Source organism: Numenius arquata, chromosome 3, assembly GCF_964106895.1.
Source record: "Numenius arquata chromosome 3, bNumArq3.hap1.1, whole genome shotgun sequence".
NCBI lineage: Eukaryota > Metazoa > Chordata > Aves > Charadriiformes > Scolopacidae > Numenius > Numenius arquata.
The window spans coordinates 25,800,640-25,817,100 of NC_133578.1; the positions used below are offsets into that span (position 1 = coordinate 25,800,640).

The 16,461-nt window shown below is 40.2% G+C and overlaps 1 protein-coding gene across 1 annotated transcript in view; it reads left to right on the top strand.

Annotated features, from left to right (window-relative positions):
• The window catches only part of AGPS (alkylglycerone phosphate synthase), a 58,809-nt gene extending 50,627 nt beyond the window's left edge, over positions 1-8,182 (top strand). The window contains exon 20 of the mRNA XM_074144863.1: positions 4,770-8,182. Within this exon, the coding sequence (XP_074000964.1) occupies positions 4,770-4,891 (122 nt within the window). The 3' untranslated portion in view covers positions 4,892-8,182. The remainder of the gene's footprint in view (positions 1-4,769) is intronic.
• Positions 8,183-16,461: the final 8,279 nt, after the last annotated feature.

Sequence of the window (16,461 nt, forward strand, 5' to 3'; positions counted from 1 at the left end):
TAATGCTATGACATAATTTGTGACTTGGTAAGTTTTTGAAAGGTATTCAGGAATTGGATATCCTAGCTGTCACATTCCTTATCTTCATTTCCTACATGAGATTTTACAGTCTTGATTATATTTTTCACCTTGCCTTGACTGTGTCCCACACTTAGAAAAGGATAGTGCATATCTTTGATCACAGCTTTGATCCTTCTGCTTGTCTGGCCAGTTTCTGTAGATTTGAGAATCATGTAAGTAAGTGTTGCTAGAGCCACAGTTAGCTTCTAGAAACGTAGCATTTAAAAAGCAGCATTACGAAGGACAATTTCTTTAATTCCTGTTTCATAAAATACATGCTTTTTTTTGTATACATTAAATAATGTGCTGAGGAAGTATCAGTAGGTATGACTGGTGTATAAATACAACTATAACCCCTTTGGGGTATGGCATCAGAAAGGAGGTGGCTAGATTTGGACCTGATTCCTTCTGTATTACCAAGCTAAGCCCATATCTAAAACAGTGTAAAAACTAATGATAGATTATTTCCATTGCACAGAATGTTCTAACTAAAACTGGTTACTTAAGGAAACAATTATCAGTTTGTGGGTTTGAGGAAAATAGCCCCATTTAGCCACTTAACATAACTAATTTTCTTCTCCTTTCTAGACAGATTGACTAGAATAAAGGTTAACGTAGCCCAGGCTCCACAGGTTTAGGTATAGTATCAATTTCCTGGCAGTTTTTTATGTAGGAAAACTTAAAGAAAAACCAAAACCACCAAAAAACCCATCCTTAAAACACCAGAACCACAAAATACCCCACCAACAACCAACCCTAAAAACCAAACACAACCAAAAACCTAAAACAACCCCAACAAACCCTACACCTTATTTGCATTCAATTGCATGTTTGATATTGCAATTCATTGCAGTTATTTTACATCATTAAGAGCCTGTGGCTTAAGCTATACACTGCAGTAATTAATCCACACAAACTACAAAATCTGGAATTATAAAATTCCCTTATGGTGGAAGTTGGACACATTGTTTTCTCCTCTACACAGGAAAAGTATCTTCTTACCTTTAAGTTAAGCACTGGAGACTGATCATACTTTCATCTTAAAACTAGAGCTTGCTCTACTGATTAGAATGAGTTTAAACTGAATGCTTATCAGATACAGAGTAACTTTATAGAATCGTAGAATGGTTTGGGTTGGAAGGGACCTTAAAGATCATCTAGTTCCAAACCCCCTGCTGTGTGTAAGGTTGCTCAAAGTCCCATCAGCCCGGCCTCCAACACTTCTAGGGATGAGGCCTGGGGTATCATATTATTTCACATGTGAAACAATATACACAGTTGTATTTTCTTCCTTGGTCTGTTGAAAGTCTTAACAGAATAGTCATCTTCAGTGCCTTTTCCACCAAATAAATGCAAAGGACTTTCTGATTCATCAAAAGTACTTAAATTGTTTAGACATCAAATGAAAATGTGCCGGATGTTATGGTGATGGTCTTAATTGTGTCATAGACTACAGGTCCACTACTCCAATGTACTCCAGCACTACCACAGTATTAGATTAATGCACTGACCTTTCTCAGTATTGCAGAGTTTTCTCTGGAAGAGTAATATCTTAAGTGATTTCTAAGAGCAGAGAGATGCTTTCCATAGAGACAGCCAGCTTCAGGAAGAGTATACAACAGCTGGAAGAACCCCATCCTTCTTATGACCCATTACTGCTTCTCCTTTTGCCAGAGCTATTGTTCTACAATAACTGCCTCTTGGAGTTGACAGGGCTGGAGCAGAGGAAGTCTAGGCCCATGTCCAGTGCCACTAGAGCCTATTTCCCCTGGGACCACACAGTGCTATACATCTGTTCTGCATGGGTGTAGAGTTATTCCCATCAGCTGCACTAAAACTTCCCTTACAAGACTGTTCATGTGTGCCCAAGTACGTCATATTCCATGAGAAAACCAATTGCTGCCTGCTGTTTGCTAGCTCCATCCTTGGCACCCAGATTATTTGCAGCCCTACAGATGCATTTTCAAAGATGAGCAAGTGTAGCCTTTATGAGCCAGGCATGCTGTACTCCCGTTTTGTCTTTGTTGCCAGCAGGTATGTGCTGTCCATCTAATGCACTTCTCTTTGAAAATTTGTGCACATGGGAAACTCTTGTCATTTTTTGTCAGCACATGTTTGCTTGGTTGGCTTTTTTTCAAAGGGTGAGTCCTACTGGAGCAGCACAGAATATGGCTGCACTTCACCAAAGTGTATTTTATTCCCTAACAGATTGAAAAGGGCACTGAAAGCATGAACAATTTTTTCTAATGAAACAGCTCAGGGTTTGACCAGCATCTATCAGAACTGGGAAAAAGTTACTTATCCAGCTCATATGTTTCTCTTTCATTCATCAACTATAATGATGATAAAGCTTGAAAATACTGCAAAAATAGAATAGGTGTTGGACCGTCTTTGAGAGTTTCTACTGAACAAGCTTCTAGGCTTTCTGGTCTGAAGCACTTTGTGTGAAGTAGACTCTCTGTCATGCAAGGGTGTTTGTACCTATGTAATGGCTGGGCTTCAGGTTGAAGAATTCCTAGCAATGAATGGTTTAAAGCATTAGACTGCTCAGCACACCTCAGGAACAGGGCACTTGCCGCTTGTAAAACTTAAAAACTAGTTCTGTTGTACTTCATCTTGACAAATAGTGACTTGTTAAGCTACTACAAATTGATTGTACAATGTTATATTGATTTGAGAACCTTATTAATAATGTTACTATATAGCGTATAGAATCAGGTGAATTTGATCTCAATTTTTAATTGAGAAAAGTATTGGGTTGGAGAATCCGTAAGTGGTAGGTGCTTGGATAAAATCTGATTCTGTGCACTCTTGTGTCAGTTCTGTATAAATGCCTAGAATTCTAAGAGCAAGATTGCTTCAAAAATCCCTGTATATCTTATTGACATGAACAGCAGGAACAGGGGCTTAACCTACTGTTATCAAGGGGTTAAAAATCTTTTCATTGAACATGTTTGTGAAGGACTGCTGGTAACTGTAGTACAGCTTCTTTTTCTTTCCAGTTCACTAATCAAATGTATGTTAGATTTATTATTGCAAAAGTATAAACCATAGAAAATTTGACAAGATAGATGTGTAAATTATCACTTTGACAGAACTAATGATGCACTCCAAGCACCTTCTGTTTTCCAGCACTTGGTGAGCGACTTCATTAAATATGCAACGCCTGTTTGGTGCTGCTCAGACAGTAGTTCAGTTCCTTGTGGAATTGCATTATTACTGGAGGTGTAAAAGAGGCAGGCATGCTAGCTGTTGGGCATCCTGCTGTGATTCTAATGTGCTCCATCTTGTTGGAGCAGTTGTTTGCAGTCTTTTCAGGACAATTACATCCATAACCACAGGACACATTCATTGAAACTATATTACAGATAACAGTTGAGAATGGTAATGACTGTTCTTCAACTGCTTGTGTTAAGAGCCAGTGTGAGTGACTTGAGGTGATGGTCAAGCCACATTAATGATTCTTTTTTCCTTTAGTAGTAGTATTAAAGTATCCCAGATAAAATTCAGCTACATCAGCTTACTCAGACAGTCAAATTGTAGTGATGGTATACTTACAGATGGGGAATTTTTCTTGAGGTGGGCTGCAAAATACAACCACAGTTCCTACCAAATAACAAATTCTTTTGTCCTTCAGTTATGATCTTTGCTTTTGACATGCATGCTGCTAATAGTTGTTTTCTAGCAAACTGCAAATTTCATTCTTTCTCACATTATTTGCTTTTTCAGTTGGCATTGTGACTAGCTCATATTCCTTAAGGTATAAACAAATATACTCTGTTCTCCAGGGGTGTCCGTGTAATTTATTATTCTGATGACAGTTTGATGGTTACCTTGAGAACAGGACACAAAAGATGGCTTGAATGTAGCTTCAGATACTCTTAAAGCATCTGTCTCTCAAAGCTTTACTATATCGCGTGGTACTCACAAATGGGTTGTGTTTAAGGCTGACAAGTTAAATGCTATAGTGTGTTTAATGAAAAAAATGTCCTTTATTTTGAATGATCTGTTAAATCAGAGTTGATGACTTGGTTAATTAGTATGTGATCACTAGGCCATTTAACAGGACTATTGTGAGACAAATGAAATGAGTTCTTAAATGGCTGGTGTTTCAGCTTTGCTTTGTATTTGGTGTGTATTGTGAATATCTGTTTTTATATGGGAAACTAAGCTCTTGTGTAATGGTAGGAGCAATTAGCAGCCCGTGTAAAAGTTTTTAAATGAGATAAGGTGTTTTGATGACTTAAAACTAGGCTTTAAGCCTACTCCTTAGAAAACATTTTTTTTGCTATTGAAACCCATACTGTTTTAAATTCGGGTTATGTTTTCACTTTAAAGCAATCAGGAGTTGTGGGTTTTTGCTTTTTAGTAATCTCCTCTTCAGTTTCCTACTTAAAATGAGCTTGGTGGCTTTTTAAAAGTTGCTACCAATTCCTTATTTTAATAGAACGTAATTTCAGCCTAAGCTTCATCTAAATTTCATAGTTTCTAAAGAAAGTAGACAGTGTGGAACACAGTCTTCCTCTGGGAGTATGCTGAGCTTAATGAGCTTGATAGTCTGGTGGGCTCAATAAATCAAATAAAGCAAAACATTTCTCATTTTTGAATAAAAGCATTTATCACACAGTGTTTATTCATTCATGGTCACAAGATTGATTGGCTCCTAGAATCCTGCCATATATTGAAACACTTTGGTTTTGTTTTTCCAGTAGGGAAATTGCGGAAGCGCTGGATGAAGGAGAGCATCTCTGATGTTGGCCTGGGAATGCTGAGATCTGTTAAGGAATATGTGGACCCCAATAACATCTTTGGAAACAAAAATCTTTTATAAAGCCCTGCACAACATGATGTACTAAAACTTCTTCAAAATTACTGTTGAAATTCCTCCACTTTCATTGTATTGATATCCCAGTAATCAAATATAACATAGACTAAACCTTAAAAACTAGTAACTTTGATTTTTTTTTTTTTTTTTTTTGCCACCCCTTCCCCCTAATAAAGTTTAAACATCACTGTTAATGTTTATGGATTTTTACTTACAAAGCTCTTAAACTCTTAAACAACCTACTGGGCACAAAGCATATTACCAACCAGGAAATGTGAATTTGGTTTTCTAAGTTTGGTTAGGCAACACAGCTGACAGTATTTTCAATGCTGGATGCTGCCAGATGTTTCTCACTAAAGCATCCCCTGCAAGGAGAACAAAGACTGACAACAGTGTTTTCTACAGAAGCAGCTGCTCAACCCAGCCTCTTCCTAAAGGGAAGCTGCCAGGAGACAGATGAGAGAACACCAAGGAGTATTTTACTCTGCTGAAGGATCAAGTATGTAACAGACTTGTAACCAGTGAATACCTAAAGTACAAATGTAGGCTTTGATCAAAAGAGACAATGTAACTCAAACTAATTCTGAAAACTCAGTAGTTTCCCACTGTAGTATTATTGGAAAATCTTACACAATTGAGCTGTTCTGAGTTGTATTTGCATTGCTGGGATAATCTTAAATTAATTGTAGGTCAGTCACTAAATTTTGTACAATGGACATTTCTCACTGTATGTTGAAAACAGGTTTGTAAAAAAAACTTTGCCTTCATCTGTACTTCAGTCCTAGTGTGTATGGTTTTTGCTCCTGTTTTGTTTTTTTTGCAGAGATGCAAAATATCTTTTTCAGTAGGGAAAAAAAAAGTTTTGGCTATTCAAATGAAACTGCCCAGCACTGTCTTTTGAAACAGTCTCAACAGTTTAATAAAACACTTAAGTGGACAACATACTGTCATCCTGAAAGTGATATTTCCCATTTTAGTTTTGTACAGTTTCTTATGGCCTTTATGAATCATTTATTTACTTCACTAATAGCCACAATTTTAATTGTCCATTTAACTTTAAGAAAATGAAATATTTTCTTGATCAGTATCGTGTGAGAGTAAGCATTTTTACATTGAAACTTGAATCTTAATCAGTAAAACAAACTAAAAGTATTTGTCAATACTCATGATCCATTTTTAAGGTGGGTTCTTTTCTTAAAGCAAATTATCCAACTTTTTGATAATTAATGTATATGATTGCATAGGATAGGAAAAAAACAGACTATCCTTTGAGGACACTGTCTCTAGCCAACTGCTTCACAGCTCTGTAGTGTCAGTTTGGACACCTTTTGTATTGGTAGTGCCCTTAATGAGGAGAAAAAGATAAAATTGCATTTTTGTTTTTAAACTATTTTAGAAGACTGTCTAATTAGCTCTGTTTTGGTCGTATACAAAAAAAAATATAAAATGCTCAAAAAATGCTGCATATCAGACAACTTTGAACTAGTCTAAAAATTTATTTCAATTCTATAATTAAAATGATCAAAAAACACGAAGACTCAAAACATCACTTTAAAGTGCATGCTGTCAAGGTACTTAACGAAGACTTCTTATGATCTGCAGGTCATAAGACAGAATGTTAATGTGATATTTGCAAGTGCAGCTAGATTTATTTCAAATGGTCTTTGCTTCACATTTCAACATAAAAACCTACTCTTTGTATTTCTGGTTTTTGCCCTCAGAGTTCATGTTTCAGCAGCAACCAAAACAATAGGTGTAGTCTGTTTTAGGAGAGTTACTCTTAACACAGTGGTTAAGCGTTCCTTAGGTACACAATGGTGTCTCAGCAAAGTGAATCTGTACCTGTTTATGCAGAGGACTTCCTCAGTTCGTGTGCTGCACGGTGGTGACTAGATGGCCACAGCTGGCATCTTGCTGATGACTTGTATAGAAACCTTTCTAGGAGCTGGTGAATATGAAGGGTGGTTACGTGCCTCAATGACAGCATATGTTTAACTATGAAGAATCAATTTTGAAGGAAAGTATGTGAAGTCTTTGCAGAATTGACAGCACAAGCAGAACCAAAAGTAGTAGTCATAGCTCAGTAATACCAGTCTCTGAAGATTTTGACTGAAAGTACTATACAGCTCTACACTGTCCTTCCCAATTTTTTGACTGTGGTTTCCCCATCCCTTTTTTCATATTGGAATTGCGCAGGCAAAAAACTCATACACCCTCTATTTCTAACCTTTAAATAGTTACTGGCTTCTGAAGTGATTTAAAATGCAGTAGAGATTTTTTACTGCATGTTGATTGTCCTATGGGAAGGTGAAATAACAGGCATAAGTGTCCCAAACCAATCTCTCTGGATAGCTCTGAGGAAAAGATTAACTACAAATGTAATGGATATTTTTTTCTAATGGCCACCCTATTGCTGTCTTCCTAAATATTTTTCTGTCTTATGGATGGGTCAGAGCTTAGTGAAAGTACAGTTGAAATGCATTACTGATTGTCTTTAATTTCACATTTAAATTCCTAATGAAAATAGAGAAAAGAGTAATGCAAGTTCAGAAGACCCAGATACATGCAGATCCTTACCCATTTAAAAGAAATCTTCCCTTTTCTAATTCTGAAGTCTTCCACCACTCTTCCTTCTGAATTTTCTACTTTCTAAAGACTTCAGTCCCCATAGCTCCAGCCTGATCAGAGATGGAGTTTGATCCATGCACATCAGAAGCATATCTTGGCATAAGACATTACTTTTTCATTTGCTTGACTATTTTTGCAGTAAGTTACAAGCAGTTTTAATTAAGCTTGTCATGGCTTCCAGTTACAGGTTCTGCTCTCTTTGAAGGAGGGAAGGTGCAGAGTGAGTAGGGCTTGACTGCAAAATGTATTTACGTTAGAGAGGCTTTTATAAAAGAAAGAAGAAAATCTGTTAGAAATTGATCCAGGGTCTAAATCTTACAGTCAAAGAAAAATGTCTCCTCTTGACTTGACTTTACAATATATTGATTGAGTTAAAGATGTCATCTTTGCCTTACAGCTGTGAACAGAGGCCAGGCCAAATAGTTCTTCCGTAGCAATGTTAACTAACTGAAACCAGTTTCAAAGGCAGGGATATATTAGCACTGAAATCCAGAAAACACAATTGCTTCTCAATCTTGGAAATGTATGTTTATCAAGGTTGTAATTTAACTTTCTGCAAATAAAGCCAAACAGTGTTTGTCATTTTAGTGTGAGATTAACTGTAAAACTTCAGTTGTAATGTTAAGAGATTATAGAACCTTATATTATTAATAAAAAGAAAATGGGCCTAAACAATTATGTGTTTCTGTGCTGAAACTAAACAAATATATTCTACTAACTTACCATCTTTGGTTCATTTTAACTTGGTAGTGAACTCTTTGGAAGGCTTTGGTACTTGCAGAGAGAAATGAGATTAAATTTGTAAAGGTATGCTAAAGAAAGCTCTGCTTTTGTGTCCCAGGTAAAGTAAAAAAGGAAAATGAGGGGACATCAGCAAAGGAAGGGCAAAACAACACCTGAACACCAATCAACTCAGTTCAGAAATATAGCTTCCTCAGTATTCCCTGTTTGGGCAGCAAAGGGACCACATTCAGCTGGTCTTGGAATGTCTTTCCATATAATACAGGAGCATCCCTTACCTTACTTAACTTCCCCATATGTCAAAGAACCGTTGCATTAGGCTATTGCAACAGGTATGTAGTGTCCTGCTGCTGCACATGCGTCTCATTTAAAGCTTATTACAGGTTCTGGAATCTGCTTGAAAGTTCTGTGTGCGAGAATGTACCACAGGTGAGCAGAAGAGATTTCTCAGTTATCTCTGTTATTGCTGTAAAGCCTTTACGCCCTTTAAGCTAAAATGGCTGAAATGACATTTTTGATTGAAAGAGCTGTTGAGTTGTCTTATGTTGATGCATTTTCCTCAATGAGTACTATTCAAAACTGCAGAAGTCATAGTATGCAGGGGATAGGAGAAGTAATGACATGGTTTAAATTGTAGAACTATAACCATTTTTCAATATTACACAAATATTTTTTGTGTGTGTTTGTTCGCAGGAAGGAGAAAACTAATCTGACAGTCAAACATTTTATTTGTTTCTCTTCAATTAACAGCGTAAAAATGCAGTATTTTTACTTAGATCTAAATTGTCTCAAATTGGAGGAGATCTCAGATGATGATATACTTCTCAGGATGACAACCAGATCTCATCAGTGTTCCCTTTGTCTAAGTAAGTTTTTTAAAAAGTTGGACCTGAACTCGCAGCTGTGTAAACACTATGGGCTCACTGTTCAGTAGTCCCAACACTGACTCTGAATTCCACATTACCTTTAACATAAATTGCTGTCTTTCCCTAGGCTCTTTATGGAGACCAGAATTGGCAGGTGGTTGCTTTGTTCGTGTTCAGCTTTCAGGTCTAAGCAGAGGTGGTCGAAGATATTTTTAAAAAATAATTGCCATTCTGTCTTTTAAAAATACTGTTGCACTCATTTTGAAATTATAAATGCAGTTTTGAAAATCTGAGGGAGATAAAAACTTTATATCTCATTGTTACTTGCAATATTTATCAACACAAGTTGCAACAACAGGTACCTCTACTGAAATGCTGTGAAATGTTTCATTTGTGAATTTGCTTTTGCACTTTGGAAAAACAAAGCATTGGGCTTTTTATGAATGTTTAATTTTGATTCAGAATAAAGCTAAATTTGTTTCAATTGACTGTTCAGAAACCCCACTGCAGCATTCCTATTTGAGAAGCATTCAGCCTATTTCTACATTCATGGTAGTATGCAATAGTCCTCAGGTACTGGGATGTAACAGCTTTGAAATTTATTTATTTATTGTAGCGCTATAAAGTATCATAGCAGTCTTCTAAAGGGTAAACTGGAATTGTTGATTACAGCAATGAAGTTGTAGGTAATAAAAAAAGATGGTAGGACAAAACCCTATGATGTGATTGTAGTCATGTAAAGTTTAAGCTGATGCTTCTAGAACTTCAGATCAAAACAGGAAATAAGTGAAAGATGACTTTGTTTAAAAATCACATTTTAAAATTAAACTAATAATGAAGAATGTCAAATGCTTGTCACAACTTTGCAGTATCACGTGGCCTTTGCAGTATCACGTGGCTTGTGTGGCCGACCTCCCAAGATGCTTCTACAAAGCAAAATAAAAAGTGGATGGTCTCAAGACAGGACCTTGATAAAGCTGCTCCCGTTTCAGGCTGCTGGCCGGGCTTGGCTCTATTCCTGTGGGTGGCACAGGCGCTCTGAGCATATGGGCATCTGGCATTGCTATCGCACCAGTCAGTGCTAGCTCAGCAAGATGATATCCAAAGCCATCTGAAGCCAATGCACAGCATTGATGTTATGTAGTCAAATGAACTTCAGCAAATACTGAAAACATAAAAGGGCAATTTGATAAGTTGTTATGCATAAATCGGTTATTGATAGTGGCATTGATAAATGCAATCCTGACTAGACACAAGCCCGAGGACGTGGGAGTAATGAGAAAGCACAAACACAGCCGCTGACCTTTCTCCCTCAGCCCCTGGCAGCAGCCCGCAGGGTTTCCTGTCTCTCTCTGTTCCTGCTGCTGCCGAGCAGGAAATCCTGGCTGCCCAGAGGCGAGGGTTAAAAGCCCTTCTGAAACGTGAAGTGACACGCATGCTCACCTAGCAAATACAGAGCAGCTGGGTAAATATATGTAGAGATGAGGCCATAAAAGCTGGTCATTAAGGAAAGTAAATCTGGCTAATGTTAGAAAGCAAATGCAAGGAGGACGTGGGTGAGCTCAACGCGGCATGAAAATCTCAGGTTTAGAATGGCACGTGTTGACAAGACTTAAGCACGATACTGACAACACTATGGGCTTAGAGCATAGTCTCAGGTGTATTTAAAATTTGTTCCAGGACTTGCTTAGGGCAGAATTCTGGGTTTAGCCCTAATTTGCTAGGAAAAACAAAGCAAATGCGATCCCTCTGCTGCTTAGTTTGCTCCTTATTCTTCTGCCTTTGTCCCCATCAAAGCTTTTGAGCTTGGTGGACAGCTTCAAACTCAAATAAGATGGAAGCCTCAACATATTAAATTCTTGCAGATTTTAGTGGAAAATCCCAACCCTATTTTGGGCTGGCAAGAAAGATAAAAGCTGAAATGGCAGCTCAACCCTTGTTATTACCAGAGAATCCACATGGTAAAAACCCAAATGTTAGTTGGTATTCATCCACTTCAGATGGTCAGTGTGCTCTGCCTTGTGGTTCTTCTCGGTCCCTTAAAATACTTTGATGAGTGGGTCAGCCATAAGGCAAACTAGGCTTGTTAGTACTGCTGCTTCTGGAAGTGCAGGACAATACTGTTCTTCCAGTCGGTTTTCTTTTTGATTGAGATTTTCTTAATAAATGAACGTTTTGTCTTTCTCTGTTCATGCTTGTTAGCTGTTACGTCTAATTTCTTAGGTGTGCTCAGTTTTACAGATTAGCACATTTTAGCGCAGGAACATGAAGAACAGAAGCTGCTGGCTTCCTTGAGATCGCATTAAAGCTCAGCTTATACATGCAGAAGTACCTCAAATGGACTGTAGTTGGTAGCCTTCTCCTTAAGAGGTAAGATCCCTTTAAAGCATAGTATTAAAAACAGTCTTCAGGGAACAAGAACAAGCTGTGAAAAGGGGTTGGGAAGAGAGAGAAGTGGAAAGAGCAGAGATGTTGGAAAAAGACAGCCATAAGCTGGGTCTGTACGTGTGTTAACAAAGTCCTGGCCGTTCTCCTGATGAAGAGCCGCTCTACCTTTACAAGCATAGATTCCTTCCACGTCGGTACCCAGTGTGTGGTTGAGAAAGCAGGGTTTACTGTCTTATATGTAGGAGAGGAGCGACTGCTGCCCAAGGGCCAGTGGAGAAAGCCTTTCAAGAAGGCTTTTCCTCCTGTGCAGTGCAAAGGTCAGCATCGCAGCCTGGAAGGCAGAGGCTGTCCATCTGCAAAGCTTCAGCAGGCAGTGCAGCCCATCAGCACGTTTAATAAAAACTCCTTTGTACAACTTCACCTGTCTGTTGCATGACTTATTGCTAATGAAATAGTGACCAGGAAGCAAAGAGAATTGCTAACAGGGAAAACAGAGCAAGGGCAGTGCAAGCCAGTGTCTTGCATGTATGACTAAATTACACTGAAATGAACATCTGGCAGCAACAGCCAGGCAGAAGGGACCTGGTTGCTATAGAGAAATGATAAATTTAGGATGGTAACAAATCTGCTGCCTTGGTTACAATTTAGTACTTTTTTAAGGCTGATGAGAGGAAATCACTATCTCTTCATTTGTAGAGCTGTGTGCTGCTCTGCGGACATGAATAAAACATGACGTTATTTCCTGTTCTTTTCGGTAGCTCCTGTAAGACTCCCCTACGTATCTGGGCTTGAGTTGTCAGCCTTCAGGTGTTAATAGCTGAGCGTTTGTGGGCTGCCCTGCTCAGCCACCCTACAGTGCTTTGGGTCCTTCCACCCAACCTCTATCACAGTGTGATTTACCTTACCAAAACCAAAATTATCTTTGTTGCTGTTGCAAAAAGAATAGGCTGACTATTAACCGCTCCTTCGAAAAGATGGTAGAAGAACAAAAGTGTTGGTTTAGTTCCCTTTTATTTCGTTTATTTTAAATCCACATGCCAATACGCTACAGCTGCATAACATAACAGTGAAGTCAGAACAGCTGTGAGGGGCAGGGTAGGGAACCTTGTGGTAAATGATGCATTTGTGATGAGTTACACCATTGCAGAGACACTACAGCAATCAGCAAGACCTTCAGCAGCCAAAGCACAAGTACTTACCACTGATGTTAAATGCAAATTCCCTTAACAGCGAGCTGAGCAGGTTGTATAAACACAGGGACCAGTGTCCAGGAGTAAGTGTGCTTGCATCCATCAGCCTCTGCATGCAGAGCTGTGTTTGGTGCTGGTGCATCTTGAGTCGTAACCCTGGCGGTACACTTCTACTGCGAGTCTGAATGACGGGATTTGCTCCTTGCCTGCAAATAAGCCCTTCAGAGACAAAACGCTTGCATGCGCTGCCTTCCCAGGAAACTGGCTGGGGAGTCGGATGCCGAGGCAGCAGGGGTTTGCTCATCTCCCGCCAGGCTGGGCTGCCTGGGTTCAACACACAGAGAGCTTAGCTGCCTCACAAGGGCTGTGTTCATTCTCTGCCTTTGCAAACGCCTGCCATTTTATGCCAGTTAAAATGCTTTTCTTGCTCTTGCTGTGTATATTCTGGTCCTGAGAGAGGCAGCTTTAGTCCTTCACAGGGTTTCCAGCCCTGCCCGAGTAAATCTCACCTGCATTCGCCATGTCATGGGCAAACGCAGCCCACCTGTCCTAGCAGCCATGGAGGGAAAGCGCTTGCCTCCAGGCAGGGACTGTTTGGGCAAAGGAGAAAGAAGCCAGAAACCACTGCCTGAGGCTGCCCATTTGAAAGGTGATGGTCAGCCCTTTCCCCACTACAAATGACTCAACCTGTTTCTCCCCCCCTCCCCAGTGATGACAATGGGTTTCAGCTGTATTTTTTGTGCCAGGTGAGGAAGAGATTGGTGCAGCTGTGGGGAGGCAGGGATCAGCCCTCACCTGGTCCCTTTATCCCCCGGTTCCTGCCCTGGACGTGTGGTGAGGTAGAGCTGCAGCCCCCTGAGAGTGGCTGCTCTCCATGGGGCAGTATGGCCAAACTGAGCAGACAGGGGCTGGCAGGATTCTCCCTGTTGAGGTAAGAGGATGTACTTGTCAAGGACACTGGTGATTTTATTGCCTTCCTGGCTGCTTGCTGATAGTGATGTGAGGGTTTGGAGTAGATGGCTGGTATGAGTGGAGGAAGGAGAAATCTGTAGCGGGGCCGCCCTTGGCTGTACAGGGTGCTCTGAGGAGGCCCTGTGGTGAAAGGGGCTTGGAGGTGATGGCAGAGCAGCAAAGGCTCCCCTGCCTGGGCCAAAATGGAGTTGTATGAAGTGCCCCCTTGGAGACAGGCCTTTGGAGAGGGGCCGGGGTAGCGCTTGCTCCAGGGCTGGGAGAACCAGGTCTTCCCTGGGGAAACAGGGAGCTCAGGAGACAACCTGAGTGTAGCTGTGCGGAGTCTGGCTTCCCTCAAGGTGTATCTGTGTGTCTGTGGGCCCCCCTTGGCTTTTGCTTATGTTTCAGATGTGTGGAGGCAGGATTTGTACATGATACCTGTGTGTCCTAAATGACTTGAAGAGGCTATTTCATTTCTGCGGAGTTATATTAGTTGCTTATGATAACCATTCTGTAAATCGTGTTCTGCTCTTGTTTATAAGCAGCAAACCCACGTGTATCCAACCCGACTTTGCTAGTGGATCTGTGTTCTGTATGTTGAACGAGCTTGAGGTTAGGAACCGCTCAGCTGTGGAGCAAGGGCAGAGATTGTTACTCGCCTTTGTGCTCTTGGTGATATTTGTAAGAAAGAATTAAAAAAAAGTATAATCTAAATTTTGCTTGGTATGCTGAGGCTTCTGAAAGCAGGATTTTTCTGTGGTGCTGCTGCGGGTCACTTCTGTATTATGTCCTCTGGGTTTGGCCCTGGTTTTAACACCTCTCTCTGGTATGCCATTTCTGTCCACTTTGAAACATGGGACTGTGAAACATTGACATGCACTCTTACATTTTTGGATGTGAAGAAAGGCTCCATTTCAATCTTTGTTGCTTTTTCAAAACAATACGTATGTAAAACAAAAAAATAAAACATTCCTATACAGTGGAAGCTACAATTGAATTTGCTCTTAACCACTGTACCACAGTGACTGGGGTATAACCTGCCTGTAAAACTCCCCAGCTGCTCTAGCTCTTTTCCTGTCGGAAGGTTGGCCATAGAATAAATTAAGAGTACAGAACTGAAACCAAGATGTGAAATTAAACTTTTATTAAAGTAAAATCAGGTCCTGGATTTATTTTAAAGAGTGAGGCAATAAAAGTGAACATATAAAAAATTGTAATTTAAAATAATGTACATTCTTTTTATGTCATTTCTCTGTTTTCAATTTTATTGGTACAACTGAATTATATTTACTTAAGTTGCATACCTGTGTTTTCCCAACTGTGATGGTGGCTTTCGTGTTTGATGCCCTTCACTTTAGGGATGCCATGGAGAAAGAAGGGGGAATATAGTGGAAAAAGGAAACCACAGAGAGCTCATTACAGCTCCCCAGATCCCCGCCATCTGGCACCAGTGCTACGTAGGGCTGCCCAGAGGTCTCCTTATTTCACTGCAGGGGAGGAAGCCTCAGGCCTCTGCCCCACCATGGGGTGTCCTGCAGCTCCCAGGGCTGCCCAGCCCTTGTGAGGAGGCAGCTGCCTGCACTGCAGAGCCCCCACTGCTGTCATGCAGATCAGCCAAGACCTGGCATAGACGGAGACACAGGGGCAAGAGGGAGAAGGGATGACCGTGGGGGCAAGGATGCTGTCTGCGGGCATTGGGACTGTTTAACTATTATTATTTAACTGGTGAGTTTCGGTGTCCAGAGCATCATTTCTCCGTACTTCAACAGCAATGGTAGCAGGAGTAAAACATTTGGATTATATTGAGTTGCATCACCTGTTGACATCATTTATATGTATTGCTTGACTTCACTGAAGGTAAAATAGAAGGTCGTCCCTCTTGCTTCAGGATCTGCTGGGGTAAGGAGGGAGAACCCTCATTTCCTTTCTGGATTCTTCTGAATGAATTATCTTTGCATTGAAGAAACTGTAATTCCTGTAAAAGAGCATTTTCCAGTGTGATCTGTGAGGAAGGAGGTCCTGTTGGAGGACAGGGAGGAGTAAAGTGAGTGAGATGCATCTTGTACCCAAAATAGATGTTTGCCATAGATGCAAAAGGAAGAATCACCTGAGTGGAACAGAAAACTGACTTTAGAGAAAGTATTTACCTCTGCTTGCACAGTTTGCTCAGTCTCTCTCTCCATCCCATTTGTCTGCAGAACTGTGATCTCAATCCTGCAACTACCAAGCCCCTTCAATTACCATTGTCTTTGAAGACACACTAATTGTAATGCATCAAGCCCACATCTCACAATCCATCCAAAATGCCACTCTTCATCTATAGTGGTGCCATCTGCAGGTGGCTGGCAAGGTTAGTCACCTCTTTCATAGGTACTATAGTTGCTTTCAAGCACAAAAATCAGTTTTTCACCTCTTTGTGACTGAAAATTACTCTATTTCTATCAAGTGTTGCCTTGCAAAGGCTGCAAGGACGATACATTTTAAGGTATTAGGACAGGTTTGCTCAGTGTGGGTACAATACTGCATTCTTTCTCTGAGTTTCTTGTGCAGGTTACATCAGCAGAAACAATTCCTGTGCTTCTGGTGGCAGCTTTCTTTTTTGGATGTTAGGGACACTGGCAAAGTTGTGCAGACGTTTTCGTGCAGGACAACGTTTTTCTCTGTTGTTGGTTCTCCTGGCATTTGATAAATTCAAAGACAACAATTTATTGATTTTGCCCAGTTCATAAAGCTGGAAGGAAATAGTTTACATTATTTCAGCCAGACAAAAGATGAGATTTATAATCCAGCATCCTGAGTCAGAACTGTCCAC